Here is a 15,946-nt window from a genome sequence, read left to right on the forward strand (position 1 = left end):
AACACAGACATATCAAATGCTATTGAAATCTCCCAGAGGGCCCTCCCTCATTCCCAAGCACAGAGCACATTGCACGCGCCACAAAATGGTGCCGTATTTATTTTGGAGTAGCTGCTTCGGGAACGTGCCAAATTGCTTTTGGCCCAATTTTGAAACAAAACTGCCCCGAATTCCACCCCTAATGCAAAACACTCCCGCTCAGCTACTTTTGAGTAAACAGTTGTGCTCGGGTTGGAAAACCTGAGCACAGATGATGTACTCCGCTCAGTGATGCGTTAATACAGTCGGTGACGGTTCCAATGTGCCATTTGTTTGCAGGAGATATGTTCCCATTCGAAGATTTTCTAATTAGCCGCAGACAATGTTTTACAATAGAAGACTATTGTAACACTTCATCACGAGTAAAGCGGGCCACAATGATCAAGGACATTACATAGTAATGAAGCAGTTAGATAATTATAATTGCCCTAATTTATGCAGTGTGAAAAGGGCTATATTGCATATGAGATTGTGGCTAAAACATAAATACATCTATTTTTATTTTGGTGTACGTAGGTTGCATTTTAGTGATGAAGTCGGTGTAAAAATTATATACTGCATCTGAATATTAACCTTAGTGGTGGCACTGCTTCATAAAAAAGCCTTTCAATAATCTTACTTTGGAGATCAGAGCTTTAAAATATGGGCTTAAACATACAGTTGTGGCATGCCCCCTTTAAACGCATCGATGAGTAATTGCATCTACTTCATCACATGAGCCATGACCAAGAACGGCACAGCACCTTGCTTATAAAATATAATTTTAGACTTTGTTTAAGAACGCACGGACAGTTAAAGAGAGGCTGCTTGCTGCGCGATGGTTAGCGCACTGGGCTTGCAGTACAGAGGTTGACAGTTTTATCTCTCGGCATGGCAATTGAAACAAGGTTTTACTAAATCACCCCTGCCTTAGCAGTGTAAGCGGTTACACCGGTCCGCGTGGTGGGGTAAATTGTGGGTACTCATACTTCTTCCAAAAAATTCGATTTAAAGCTTTCGTGACTGCAGGGATTCATCTTCTTGGTTCTTATGGTAAAGTCACGTAGAAGGGAAATAATAAAAAATAAACATAATAAAATACAATTCTCACGACGTTTCGGCCACAACACAAGCAGCCATCCTCAGGTGAAGAACAGGTCTGTCGGAAAGGGAGCGTCTGAATGAACACCACCAAGCTTGGAATTGTATTCTATTGCATTTTTTTTTTATTTCCCTTCTACGTGACATTACCGTAAGAACCAAGAAGATTCTTCCAAAAAATCAAGGCGGCATGAAAGAGAATGCCAGAAAACCTGCTTAGAGGGGAGGGCCCTCTCGAGCCACCCCAAGCGGAGGTGTGCTACTCGCCAGATTTGGCATGAGCAGGTAACTGCAGATCTGCGCTTTAACTGTCTTTAATTCTCTTTCACAGGTAGTAAACGACGTCGTCAAGGAAGCCACGCAAGCGGCAAACTGTAAAAGCCATTGAGAAGCCCAGAGCTGTCTCGATAGAGCATTTTCAACAGACACCAAATTTGCACTGAATATAGTGTAGCTCCCGTGGCAAGAAGGTGTTTCATTCATCATTAAAACTTAAATACTTTATAGTAGGCGATTTTGGATTTTATTTCACAAGCGAAGTGGCATGAAGTAGGTCATTGCTTCCGAATTGTAAAAAGAAATAAGAGGAACGCAAATGCAATATTTCTCAAGTGTTAAGATGTTTAAGTACAATACTCTTCATCTGTATTATAAATATTTATATCTGCTCAGGCATCATGTGTGTATTAAATGCATCTAATGTTAACAATTGTATATCTTATATACAGTAGAATACAGTAACTCTTCTTTGGCACATGCAGTTGGAAGTATATATTAGACTTAGATAATAAGTGTGAGAGCAATTGTTGTTACTGCTTTTAAATGTATATATGCACACCGTTATAATGTACATTTGCAATGTATGCACCATTACCTTACACAATGGTTACATTTAATTAAACAAATATCACGATTGGTTTAATTAAACTTTTAATTACATAGTATACTCATTCTCCAAAAAGGATAAATCACATTCCAGTCACAATGTAATTACAATGTAGTGTGGAGCGGTGGTGCAGTGGTTAGGGCACTGTTTTACGAACCCAGCGACCTGGGTTCTATTTCTGGGCCACAACTAACATTAGTACTAAGTGATTTCAGCCTGTTTTAGATCCACTATGTAATTACATGCATATGGTCATTTACAAAAATAATTAAACATTTGTCTATTTCATATATATTCTATATATATAACAATGTTGCTTATTTAAAGTAAATATTTTATTTGACAGTTGGTAATGAAATTTTATAATGTCACATTAAGAAAACCACAATTATAATCTTTTAAATATGTACATTCTGCACATGTATTGTGTATGGAATTCGTTTGATTTGGTGTGGCTTGCAGTTTAATGAATATAAAAGGCTTCTGCAATGTAGCAGAGAGCAAGCACATTCAATCGAGTGAGCTTAGCAAGTGCAATTTAACAACGCTTACGTAAAATAAATAAAAATCTCCACATCCAGTGTTTACGGACATCTTATATTTGATTCCATTTCACTGCATATGGAATAAGAACTTCAAATCAACTGGGAAAACTGAAACATTGAACAGTGTCAGATTATATAAGGCTGCTATTTATCAAACCTGCTTGTCTGTCCACATTTTGCTAATTGGTCTAAACAAAAGCATAACAACTGTGTGGTTGATTAAAAGCTTAGTTATCCATTTTTTTTTTTATAAATGTGTGCATAAACATACACGTAGGAGTGTTCCAATTAGCAGATGTCGGCAATATCATAAAATGCCACAATAACCTTAAGATTTCCAACCGGACCATTATGTATGGAATAAAGAAAAAACATTTGCCCAATGGATAGACAGGCTCCGACCATCAGAACGTGGATCTGCGACAAAGCATTCAGCTCACAGTGGAATGGTTGCGAGTTTTAAATAACAATTTTGGATCAGCCCATCATCAAAAATTAAAAGTACATTCATTAGAAGTCTGATAGTCCCATTGAAAAGCTGACCTTTTGCAGTGGGAAAGTGATATTTCTGCGATTGGCTCAGATCCACTGTCAAAGAACCACCGCGTGGGTATGCCCTGACTGTGGATACTGTGGTGATGTAATGGTAGAGGTCGCCAGAGTGATCTCCCAGTCCACCCAGCAGCAGTATGAAAGGGTACACTACACCATAAGTCGATCAATAGGTCACGCTTGTTGGGGTAAAGTTGCGGGTACTTCACATGATAAGCTACTTTATTGAGTCATCATTTGTGGTCAGGTCACTTCTGAATAGAGCTATGTAGCTCAATGGGTTTTATCTGGTAAGAAAAAAATTGTTCAAATAGTAATAGTACTCCCGCCTCTTCTAAAGTGTCAGGCCAGCGTGGAAGAGTAGGCCAATATATCCTCGAGTGGTGATCTCTATAACTCCTCATCGTGGAGGCCCTTCTGCCAGCAGTGGTGTGAGTAAGATATTTGCAGGGCTGCACCTTTACTTTATTTTTGCGTCTTACACGAAGATTCCCTTCCACAGCAACATTGCTCTTGTTCTGATGCAGCCTGTCACAAATAATAATTTACATTTATAAGGCACAATAGTATCCAGGGATCCCAGTACGCCATTGCACGAAGTGAGAAAAAATAAATACTTTGTAGTATTTGTGTAGGCCTGCAGGTGAAACTGTTGAGTCTTTAGACAAGACGCAAACAGGGCGAGTGAGCTCGCCTGCCGCCTAACCACTGGTGCGGGTGGATGGCAAGTGGCCTGCAATTATTGGTGTGGGCGGGTCGGTCGAACTCACGTCCTCGTTGGTCATGTCCCAGTAGGGCCGCTCGCCGTAGGACATCACCTCCCACATGACGATGCCGTAGCTCCACACGTCGCTCGCAGACGTGAACTTGCGGTACTGGATGGCTTCAGGAGCCGTCCACCGGATGGGGATCTTTCCGCCCTGTGGAAGCAACGGGGTTATCGGTGAAACGGCATTGGCTTGTGTGTGTGTTTCACAACACGTACACAAGACAAAGATGCCCCTTGTAGCCTGTAACGTACTGTTCAGGCAAGTTCTGCTCGCACGCGAGGGGAGGGCGAGTGGCGAGCACCACGCCCGGCTACCTTTGTCTCACCAGTGGCAATGTTTACACTCATTTGAAGTGTGCAGGACGGCCGTGTGGAACGGCCGTGCGCTCACCATGCCGCTGGTGTACGTGGGGTCCGTCGGGTCGTTCTCCAGGAAGCGCGACAGCCCGAAGTCGGACACCTTGCACACCAAGTTGCTGTTGACCAGGATGTTGCGAGCGGCCAGGTCGCGGTGCACGTAGTTCATGTCGGACAGGTACTTCATGCCCGCCGCGATGCCGCGCAGCATCCCCACCAGCTGGATCACCGTGAACTGCCCGTCGTTTTGCTGTGGACGCAAAGCATTTTTGTTTCGATTTACACCGCGTGTACGTTGAACTTCTTTCGCACCGCACGTAACCAACCGTGCCAATCACAGGCGCGATTGGCACGGTTGCGACCTCAGAGGCGACCTGGGCTTCAAATGATAGCTTGCAACAAAGTGGCTAATCATTTCGATACATTCTTACCATTGGATACCTCCAGCATAATTGAACACTATGATTCGGATGCTGAGATATCCACAATGGAGGTTTTTTAGTGAGATAGCGTTAACATAAATGCGTCATCAAACCTGCCACCACCCGACACAGCCAATTAGTAAGGTTTGTCACGTAGACAAAACATGCCAATTGGTTACTAGTACAGCACACCGGTGTGTTGTAAAGTAAACCGGCAACATTTATAATTCGAGTGCGATGCAATTACAACAAGCATCATCAGGACATCAGCTTCATCCTCTTGATGCGGAGTTTCTCCAATTTTCTGATTTGAAGAAAAGTGTCCTCCCCTTCTGAGATACCACTTGTCACTGATGTCAGCGGTGGCCGGGAGTGAAATTCAGGTCACCAAGTTCACGGCAGTGGCCTACCATTGCACCACCGCTCCACCCCCAGTCTCTGCCGTAAGATTGTGCCGTTTCCAGCAACCCTGCCTGCTAACGATAAATAATCTCTGCCCCATTTCTTGTTTGAGCGGGGAGGCATTTTGACATTTTACTTAATAAATCTGACAAACGCAAACGACCTCGGAGCGGCGGCGTTCGTGTTGATGCTGTACACGGAATGTCAGCAAAATGTGGATTTTCCTCCTCTTAATTGTCTCAGGCCCGAGGCTGTGCCCCTTATTAACGCGTGCGTGCAACTGCCAAGAAAAGAAAAGGCACGTCTTTATGGACTGTTAGCGGGGCTTCAATGGGACTGGCAGCAGCCTACCTTGACAGCCTGCCTCGAATTACCGTCGGATGTTTGGACAAGTTGAGAGAATATATACTCGACGCGGGGTCGAGCAGGAGCATTTGGACACTGTTTAGAAGTGCAGGATGCCGCTGTTTGGCTTTCTATTTCGAACGCGGGTAGATGTAAAGGAAATTGCTTCGTTATTTCACCAGCAAGGCAGCGTGAGCACGGACGCGTTTGCATGCCTGCTATGCACATTAAACATAATCGTCGTAGCATTTTAACAGACCTTTGGCAAAATCGCTGCCGAATGAAGACCGCTCTCCACAACTTTATGTCATGGGGGAATCGTTTCACCGGGCACTTCATCACGATGGTCAAGGCCGGTTTGGCAATGGGTGCTGCACCGGTTAAGATGTCGACTTGCTACAGATATCAACAATGGCCAGGAATTAAACTCCGGTTGCTGGGTTTATGATTGTGCAAAGCGATGCGCCACTGGCTCCATTTAAGTAAATATGAGCCGTTTTATATTATAAATAATCATATTATTTGAACCAGTCAAAGATGATCAACTTCTGTTTCCATATAATCAATTATCTGTTGATTATCTGAATCTCAGAAAAAACACAGGGGTGGAACGATTAATTTTTCAACTGTTAGCCTCAGTAATTAAGCTCACGATAGAAGCATCGAATCGTGTGGATCACAATCCAATTCCTATATGCTGCACCTGTTAAGTTCACACGCCACTCCTGAAGTTAACAGTGGTACCAGCATTCATGGGAATGTTAATAAGATACAATTGTTGAATCAAATCGTGAGCCTGACTGAGCAATTAATCGAATCGCTGTGGAGGTGAATGGTTAACGCCCCCGACCATTGTAGCCTAAGCATTGTCAAGTTAGGCAATGCATGCAGCAGCCCATATGGCAACAATGGTACAGATACATTGTTACCAAATACTCTACTGACGTGTTAATTTGTCATCCATTAAACCTCAAGAGTTAACACTGAAAAACATTGCTTTTTGGGAATGAACACATGTTGTTTCACAATTAAAATATTAAATATATTTATATAACCATGACCCACTTTACAATCCATTTAGAATTTAGTTCAAAATCGTACGTTCAATAACAAGCGATTTTTGTTGTTTCTTCATTGGCAGTTATTTTTTTATTTCGTAAAGGAGAAATAATTTAGTGGGCAATGTGTTTAATCACAGAAAGAGAATAACAGTGTCCATTGTGTGCCTCCCTAAATAATGTTTCGGTTTGCATTACATTTTAATACACTTACTCCTGCATTTATCATACATTGCTAATTTTATCATTATACCCGAGCTCAATACAAAGTTACTTTTATTGAGCACATCATTTATAATGTGATGCATACTTTGGTAAAGTTACTGTGTAGGCTGACATTATCATTATTATTTTAAATCTCATTTTTTTTTTGTACTGTCCGAGCTAACAAGATGTTTCCCGAGACGTGTGGATGTGACAAGATAATTCACCATTCAAGTAAAATGCATAGATGGAGATGACTTGCATTGCCACATGGGTCACTCGTTGTTTAATCAGGCATAGCCTGTAACAGTAAAACCTCACCCATTATTTTAGGCATGCCACATATAAACAGCAGATATGAATAATAATTTGCTGTTACATAAACAGTTTTCTGGCCAAATGTATGTCCTGACCTTGGATAAGCGAGCACATTTTTTAATTGCAAAATAGGAAACCAAACATGTCATCATGCTTGGGTTTAGCAAAAACAAAACGTGTGTTTAGATTTCCACAATACCGTTAATTATGCCACTGCATTATATTTTAGACAGCCATCAACGTAATTATCTTACAAAATAAATCAGAATTGGTGCAAAAAGATAAACTGCCACTTGGCTTAAATAAAAACTGGAGTGGTAATCACCTCCATTGGTACTGCTGTGAAAACAATCACACACTCCACATTTCTGTGACAGGGACAGGTATCTCCATAAAGAAAGAAAAAAACTGTCGTAGAATTCTCAAACAGGAGTATTTATTTTATCTGACCAAAGATGTATAATGAGTTGACCTCCAAGCCAAATTCAACTCATGACCTTTCAACTGGAAAATAGGCACTCTATCCACCGCACGAGTATTTAAAAGTATCAAATTATAACAAATAAAAAAATAAAATAGTTATTTCACTCTTGAACCAACAAAGCCATTGGTGCACAAAAGGCCCTGCAGAAATTAATTTGCCCTGTTCTCTAAATAAATATGTATAATACTTCAATAACCACCCTTCATAATCCAATAAATCCTCCAGGAATCTCAAAGATTTTCTTCAGACATGCTTTCCACATTGGGGTGTTTGGTCAATGGAAGTAGTGAGCATTAGGCAAGTGGAGAGATCCAGAGTTCTGAGTGAAAATCCACAGACAATCAACAAAGCACTGACATCTTCAGGCCACCTGGTATTCCCAGGCAGTCTCCAATCCACGCACTGACCAGGCACAATTCTACAGAGCTTCTGAGATCTGACAACATCATGCACATTCAAGATGTTTTGGTAATGGCATGACCCACCAACTCCACTGGCAAAGTACTGGATTACAATGTCGCATCACTACGACTGGCCCAATGAGCGATACCATTTACTGGAGGTTTTCACAGCTGCGCTCTGCATCTCTCCGATGTGCTTCCTGGTATTACCGTTTACTGCGTATTGTTCAGCACCATGTACCGAAGAAGCTACAAACCACACGGTGTAAAACATAGGGACATCGTCCCGAACAGCACGCAGCACAACTTCAACTTGCTGAACTTCTTTTGCACCGTACATAGCCAATAACGCCAATTGCAGGTGCGGGGGGAAGGACAACCAACGAGACGTGAAAAAGCAGTTTGAATGAAATCAGCTTTCAATCCATATTTAAAAACGCATAGCTCCAGCGGCTTCCGAATATCGGAAGGAAGAGCGTCCAAGACCCAAAACCACATTGACAAGCGATACCATCGGAGAGCGATACAACCGTTGTAGAGGTCGCGGGCAACACGTGGATAGATGCAGACAGGTGGGGGGGGGGGGATCTCATTGTCGGCTTGTCTACCGAGTGGGGGGGTCTTACTCGAAGGAACGAGTCGAGTGATCCGTTCTCCATGAACTCGGTGACGATCATCACGGGCCTGCTCTTGGTGACCACCCCCTCCAGGCGGATGATGTTGGGGTGGTCGAACTGGCCCATGATGCTCGCCTCGCTGAGGAAGTCCCGCCGCTGCTTCTCGGTGTAGGCGGACTTGAGGGTCTTGATGGCCACGTACATCTCCCGCTTGCCCGGCATGCGCAGCCTGCCACGGCACACCTCGCCGAACTCGCCTGCCGGGGGGAAAGACAGCGGCAACGGCTCAACAGGGTTTGCCTGGCATCTGGCCGCTCGATTTAAATGCCCCCCACCCACCACCCACCACCCCCGTGCTTCCACCCAGCAGCTCCGAGCGACGACTTTCCGTTACATCTCAATGCCCCGCTGCGGCATGGCTAAGGGGACCGCCAGCGACAGCTGTCCCTACGTGGTACAAAGTGTTTGTGAACACTGTCCTGAAAATGGGCAAATTCTGCTGATAGGGGGCAATGCTAATATGTTTTTCCCCTTTGAATTAATTTGCGAGTCGTGTTTTAGAAATATATTTGGCAAATTTGGAGCATAATACCGGCACACATGCCCTACTCTTATTCTGGTAACATCAATAGGATCTTTGTGATTCACTGTGTAGCAGACCCTGCATGTATGTTTAATAGTACCAGGGCAGCTGCTGGGCTCGAACCGTGAACCTCTGCAACAGGCGGCAAATGCGCTACCGCTGGGCCGCGCCACCGCCCCAATAACTATGGTGGTGGTGGAAGCGACAGCAGCAATAGTGGCGGCAACAGCAGCAGCAGCAGTACCACATCAAGCGGCAGTCAATACGGCAAAGTGACACGTCTGGCCACGTGTGTCAGCGAGCAAGAGCAAACGAGCAAGTGGTGCTGTCTGCGTATGCGGGTCAAAGACAAAGCAAAGTCACAGTGTCTCACACTGCTGAAATGTGCGTGTGTATGTAATACTTCTATCGCATTGTGCGTAGCCAACCGTGGATAGGGTGTTGGTTCAGTGGAGGAAATATCACAACTCCTGTTGACATCCCAAAGAGGTAATATATTTTTTCACAAGAACTCCAGTCAACTCCTAAACCAGGATTTGAAGGGGGGCAATCTTCATCATCACCATCATAATTTATTATTCATACCGTGCCTCCCATGCAGTACATCTTGAGCGGAGCGCTCGAACCACTATGCCGCCCATGAGCATTGTGTATCTAACTGCACTGCACGTAATATAGCGGGAACGCACAGCCTCGGCGTAGGGCATTCATCTGCAACGCACGCACACGCACGCGCCCACGTAAAGCTCCACAAATGATGTGATCAGCCGTGGCTTACCCGAGCCGATGACTTGCTCAATCGTCACGCAGGATATATCTATCTCGCGGGCAAATTCACGGATGGCTTCATTCGGATCTTCATACGTGAAGGGATCAATGTACATCTTCATTCCTGGAGTGGCTGTACGGAGCGGACGACAAATTAAAAGGAACTCAAAAAAACACATCAAGCACAAATCATATAAAAGAGCACAAAGAAGGGAAAAATGCGAAGTGTTTGATTGCAGATGTGAACAGCAAAAATGGGAATGATTTCTGTGACAAGGTGATGGCGTGACAGGGTGGTTTTTAAAATGTGGATTTAGTTTTTTTTTTTTCTCCAGATTTCACAGAGGTCAGCAAGCCAAGCCATCTTTTTTCTGTATTCCATGCTGGCAAAGGAGATGGAGTGTATGATGGGAAGGGCTACAGTTGCGGTACGTTTGAAGCACGCCGAGGCATTGCCAAGAACAGTGCATTTTTTACATTTAGAACTTATAAGGTAACAACTTAAGCTTCAGCTCAAACCGTAACCAATTGAAGAGTATATATATATCATGAAATTCACGAAAATAACTGCCAACTGTAGTTGCAAGTGCACAAAGAATGTACGTTCGAAACTTTAGGCTCTGTCAATGGCTCTTGGCAAAAGGGAAATAAATAGGGTGAAATGTCATAAGATTAGGAAAATGAAACTCGTACAGAAAACGCTGTGCACTCCAGAGCAGCTCATACATCAACTGGGAGATGTACACAGTCACGTCTGTAACGCCTTCAGGGTCCAAGTGCCTCAGTCTCCACCCCATACAACGCATTAATGTTAAAAACAATGTCAAATATGCTGCATTAGAGCCAGCAGGGCTATGTGTTACATGAAAGTTATGCAGCATTAGGCTTCACAGACTTGTTTCACATGTTTTTTTTTTATGGGTGCTCCTAATAGCAGCTGCCCCTTTGCCAGTACGTGGGAAAGGAATTAATGCATATGTGGCCATTATGTGAACAGCTGCACATTTTGTGGAAGTTACACTTGCTATGTGAATAATACTCATTTGCATCTTTCCTTTGTAAAGGTATTATTACTTGTGAAGTCGTGATAAAAAGTGTTATTACATAAAACAAATAGCCAAACGGGAGAGTGGAAAAAAATGTATCCGCATTAATGTGTCGCATTATGTTTCGGGTCATTACAGAAGCTGAAGCATTCTTCTGTGGTTTTGGCTTCAACAGCGACATGTTTAAAGAACCTTACAATTATATATTTTTTGGTGCACGATGAATGTCAAGTAAAATAAAAAGAGGAAAAACAATTCCACACACACAAAACTCACATTTGGAAATCCATGCATTACTTGAAATGAGTGAATGGCCACTAACACATGGTTTCAGTTATAATTAAAGTTTTGGGTACAAACCTTTAAATTCAATATACTCACAGTGGCCAGTGTGATACTGCTGCAGCTTGTCTGTGTACTCTGGATCGGGTCGTCCGTAACTGCGTTTCCTGTTCAACGAAATTAAACGTCCGTTTATCAACCGAAAATATTAACATGTCGCGGCAGTCAAATCGTTTTTCCTTGTCATTCTTGAGCTTTGCCGAGGAGCGAGTGGTCACTGGTCTTGCCACGAACAGAATTCCACGCGCTCATCAGGGAATATTAAGCACGGTAATTCTAACTGCTACCAAGGAGAGGGAGAGGCCGGGGAGAACTTTACATTAATGAAACTTTTACGTCTGATGCCGTCCGCAAACAAAGTTATTCAGGCCCCAGCTCCAAATCCTCGGGGGGGATATCGCAACAGATGTGCGTAGTTCACATTTCCCTGTAGCCAAAACGCGCCGCACCAACGTTCGTAGGGTGGGCGTTTTTTGAGAGTGGCTGAACACTTAAGGGCTTTTAGCTTGGCCCACACTGTGCAGCGTGATTGACAGAGGCTGCTTTAATTCAATAAGAAATCAAGTCGGCCACAGAATTAATACAGCTTATCATAACGCACGTGCAAGCGCACGGACAGACATGCTGCCTTGCGGATGCACTTGCATACGAATGGATGGCCAAAAATGTGTACGCACGAATCGTGCAATACAATGTGCAAAGACATCACAGGTGATGCACAAGATGTGTGGCTCTCCGGTGCGTTTTCGGGTTGTACCGCGTGTTGTTCGGCACAATGTCCGACAAATGTCAAACCGAACGTTCAGTTCCAGAAGAGGCTTTCCAGCAACTGGAGCAAAATGTCAGACATCACGCTGAACCATACGAGGTACAAACCCAAAGACACGTTGGAGGGCTATACAACGCAACCGCAAACCCCTACGCAGTAGCACGTAAGAGGTTGCTACGAAAAATTAAGCACCAAATCATTGTCACGTCAAGTGAGCTCAAAGCAAGTCGCTGTAGACCAATAGATACCTGCAGATGGCAACATGCATGCTTCCAATAACGAGAGAATCTCCATTCCCATTTTTTTTTTCCAATTAGGAAAGCACCGCACGGCACATGGCGCCTCAAAGCGAGCAGCGACACGTGGCGTCGATCGCTCAACGAGAGCGATTACAAGCGTCAGGCGTTCATCCTCTCGGCCCGGTGAAACCGCGAGGGCCATCGCTGAACCCATTTGCATTAAAACCGGCCGACAATAACCCCTCGGACAAAACACCGCTCCCCTCTCCCTGCCTCCTGGAGGGGGGAGCATGGTCGCGTCAACCCCAATCGAATCGCTGCCATTTTATTCGCACTGCCATGCAGAGGCTGCCGTCCGCACGCCGTGCGCTCCGCGTGTGCCTGACTGCGGAGGTATGGGTTGGTGTGTTGGGAATGTATCACACCCTTTTGTTGTTTTTCTTTCGCAACTGAACAACTTGTGCTTTTTCAACACCGGACATTCATTCGCAGCCAGACCCGGAAGCAACCTCATCAATTTGGCATTACTTCACATGTTCGCCCTTGGGAGGATTGAAAAACAGATGTTCTTTGATGGCAAGAGTGTTTATAAATATTCTCTCGATTTTTTTCTTACTTTTTGGCTAAACGGCAATTATTGAATGCCAAAACGTATCCCCATTGCTCCATGATGAAGTGAGCCATCAAAGAAATATAATTTAACTGCTAAAAGTAAAATTTAGAGCCTCCCTCTCCCCACTCAAATAAGCATTGATGGAAATATCCAAACACCTATCACTTGTTTGAAAATAGAGACATATTGGCTCTATGTTGAGCACATTTCGAGAGGCAGACACTCCAGGAATTAGTGTCTCGCTCAAAGAATGTCTATTGCCTGTGCTGCTCAAGTCTTTTTCCTTCAGACGCACACGTGTGACCTTACATTTAATATTTGATCCGTCTCTGACACTGTTTACTACTCCCGGTGAGCTGCTGCCAAATGAAATGCAAACACCCGTAAGGCGGCCGGTACGGTTTATTATCATTCAATCACCGTGACTGAGCCAAGAGAATCCTCATTCTTGAGAACATGTACCATATATGTAGACAACATCCATAAACTGAAGCTGGGATTCACAACCCAAGGACCTCCAAGCTACTGGCTCAGTGCCCCGATGCAGAAACTGACCCTCCTGAGCTTCCCATCCAATCACCGTAACGAACATTTCAAATAATGACACCCTTTAAAACGCAGCACACGCGGCCGTAGAGAAGCGACGTGCAATTTTACCGAGCGAGCACCCAGAACTGTGGCTAAGAAGACACGGCCGGTTGACGTAATTTGACGTGGCGAGAAAGGCTGCCTTTATTTTATGATATCACGCAGCTTGGCGAAAAGCCAGTATCCCGCCTTGTGCCAATGGAACCGTGCTCGTTGTCGGAGCAAGCTGCTTACACGATGGAAACCCACACTTAGAGAGTGAGTGACAAGTCTAATGGAAAGGGCTTGTGCATAATTAAATTACCTTTATCGTTTTCTCGGTACTCCATGGGAAACCGAACTAGATCTTTGTAGAAATACTAAGAGGAGGTTTGCGGTATCCTTCAGAGATTTTTTTTTTTTTACAATCGCGCAAAAACTTGTTGAATTCCAAATGTATTATGTTTTAGTATACATGTCCATTGTGCTGCGGAGGCGAAAGCTCAACCAATACTGGATCAAGAATGATAATTGCGCAGCATACTTACTGTACGAGTGAACAAAATCATGGTCCACACAAATCTTGCAAGAGGGAAAAAAAAAACCTTTGCAATGTCTATTCTGCGTGTGGGTAATATACCACACTCCCAAAAAAAAATCCAACATGTATAGAAAAATGTGGAAGCTTATCGTTTATAGCCCGTGTCAAAAGGTCTAAGGGTTTACATTCTTTGAAGAGCAATGGGCAGCAATAATTTCCACTGTTTTTTTTGCCAGTGGTGCTAACTCCACATTACAAGGGCAGGTCCCGTTATCTCCACAGGGCAAATTATGACCTCGCATGGAGTTGTGCTCATTTTCGAGACCCAAATAAATGCGACTCAAATACCTGTGATTAGCACGCTTGGCTAAATACGGTGCAAAAGAAGATCAACATATCTACCCAACTGCGATTCGGACGGTTGGCTATATACAGTGCGATAAAAGATCGAACATACGTTGCATACAAAGACAAGGATTTGAACTCTGTCGACCAATTTGAGTCAAGTGCAGGGCCACACCAATGATCCCGCATTGAATGGACGAATGAGAGCGGCACGTTACCTGCAGTAGACTATGGCGATGACCACCACTGCAACGATGAACACAATGGTGGCAGCTGCAGAGCCGGCTATGAGCGGCAGCTGTTCTTTCAGCCTTTCTGGGTAGCTACCTGCAAAGGAAGACGAGCGGCGGTGAGTGGCGACGCTACAATGCTGGTCGCGCGCATCAACAGACAAGTGAACGCAGCGCGAGGCTTTATTGGCGAGTGTTTTTTTTTTTTCGGCAGCGGTGAGAGCACTGCGCTTCGACGCACGACGACCCGAGTTCGATTTGCCGGCCAACTGTGTGTTGGGTATGAGAGTGGGGAGTTCTATCCGAGCCGATCCTGGGCCCCATCGTACCCTCCAACGGCTTACACTGGCCTACTTAGTGAAGGTCTGGACAAACAACCGCCATGATCGACATGGTCTGGGGGGAGGCCTTCACCCATTGTTGTTACTAAAGTATTTATTTACCTGAACAGGGCTTGATGAGTTTTGCCATAGTTAACACATTCCTAATTGAGATGATGATCCAAGCAATATTAAAAAAACAATATTCAGTCCACAAGAGTTGGGCTTCAAGTTACCAAAGTGTCTCGGTGGCCAAGTGAGCAATGGGGTGGTGCTCATCTCCAATAATGGCCCAGAGACAATCGTGGAGATTCAAAATTCACATGGCAGAGGCCAGTCTTATATAAGTCACGCGGACACAATCTGCCCAATTGTACGTCAAATGCTCCAATCACAGCACCAGTGCTCGTGGGTGTACACCATTCGTAATGAAACAAACAAAATTATTTTATCTTCTTGGTTCTTTCGGTAAAGTCACGTAGAAGGGAAATAATACAATAATAAAAATAGAACATAATAAAATACAATTCTCACAACGTTTCGGCCACAACGCAAGCAGCCGTCCTCAGGTGAAGAACAGGTCTGTCGGAAAGACAGCGTCTTTATGAAGAACAGGTCTGTCGGAAAGACAGCGTCTGTTCTTCACCTGAGGACGGCTGCTTGTGATGTGGCCGAAACGTCGTGAGAATTGTATTTTATTATGTTTTATTTTTATTATTTTATTATTTCCATTCTACGTGACTTTACCGAAAGAACCAAGAAGATGAATCCCCCCCCCCCCCCCGCAAAAGGACACTGGAGACCTTGCCATTTATCAAATACTATGTGATGCCTCGTAATCTGTAAGTGACCTACCAACCCCTGATGGTCTCTGCGGTGCATCATTACAGGTGGGAGCCCACCTCCCTGAATGTTACAATGAGGACAATTACGTCTCTTAAAAGGCACTCTTTGTCCATACGGGTCACCGGAACAATGCAGCTTCAACCTGCTCGCCTGAATGAAAGCAAGGTGCTTCCCTCTGTCAGCAGTGCTGTGAATGAGCCTATTGCAAAAGTTCGGTCTCTCTAGAGGCTCCAACATTGCATTATTATCCGCTGCACG

The 15,946-nt window shown here is 44.2% G+C and overlaps 1 protein-coding gene across 7 annotated transcripts in view; it reads right to left on the minus strand.

Annotated features, from left to right (window-relative positions):
* Positions 1 to 15,946, minus strand: part of LOC144945026 (ephrin type-B receptor 2-like) — a 139,404-nt gene that overhangs the window by 26,980 nt on the left and 96,478 nt on the right. For 2 of the 7 annotated variants that reach the window (XM_078873195.1, XM_078873193.1), the window contains 7 exons: positions 14,511 to 14,619; positions 11,237 to 11,325; positions 9,841 to 9,963; positions 9,163 to 9,246; positions 8,489 to 8,736; positions 4,263 to 4,478; positions 3,873 to 4,022 (listed from right to left, as the gene is read on the minus strand). In XM_078873195.1, the coding sequence (XP_078729321.1) occupies positions 3,873 to 4,022; positions 4,263 to 4,478; positions 8,489 to 8,736; positions 9,163 to 9,246; positions 9,841 to 9,963; positions 11,237 to 11,325; positions 14,511 to 14,619 (1,019 nt within the window). The remainder of the gene's footprint in view (positions 1 to 3,872; positions 4,023 to 4,262; positions 4,479 to 8,488; positions 8,737 to 9,162; positions 9,247 to 9,840; positions 9,964 to 11,236; positions 11,326 to 14,510; positions 14,620 to 15,946) is intronic. The other 5 variants (XM_078873198.1, XM_078873197.1, XM_078873199.1 and 2 more) reach the window with 3 other exon arrangements.

The sequence above is a fragment of the Lampetra fluviatilis genome, chromosome 36 (assembly GCF_964198595.1).
Source record: "Lampetra fluviatilis chromosome 36, kcLamFluv1.1, whole genome shotgun sequence".
NCBI lineage: Eukaryota > Metazoa > Chordata > Hyperoartia > Petromyzontiformes > Petromyzontidae > Lampetra > Lampetra fluviatilis.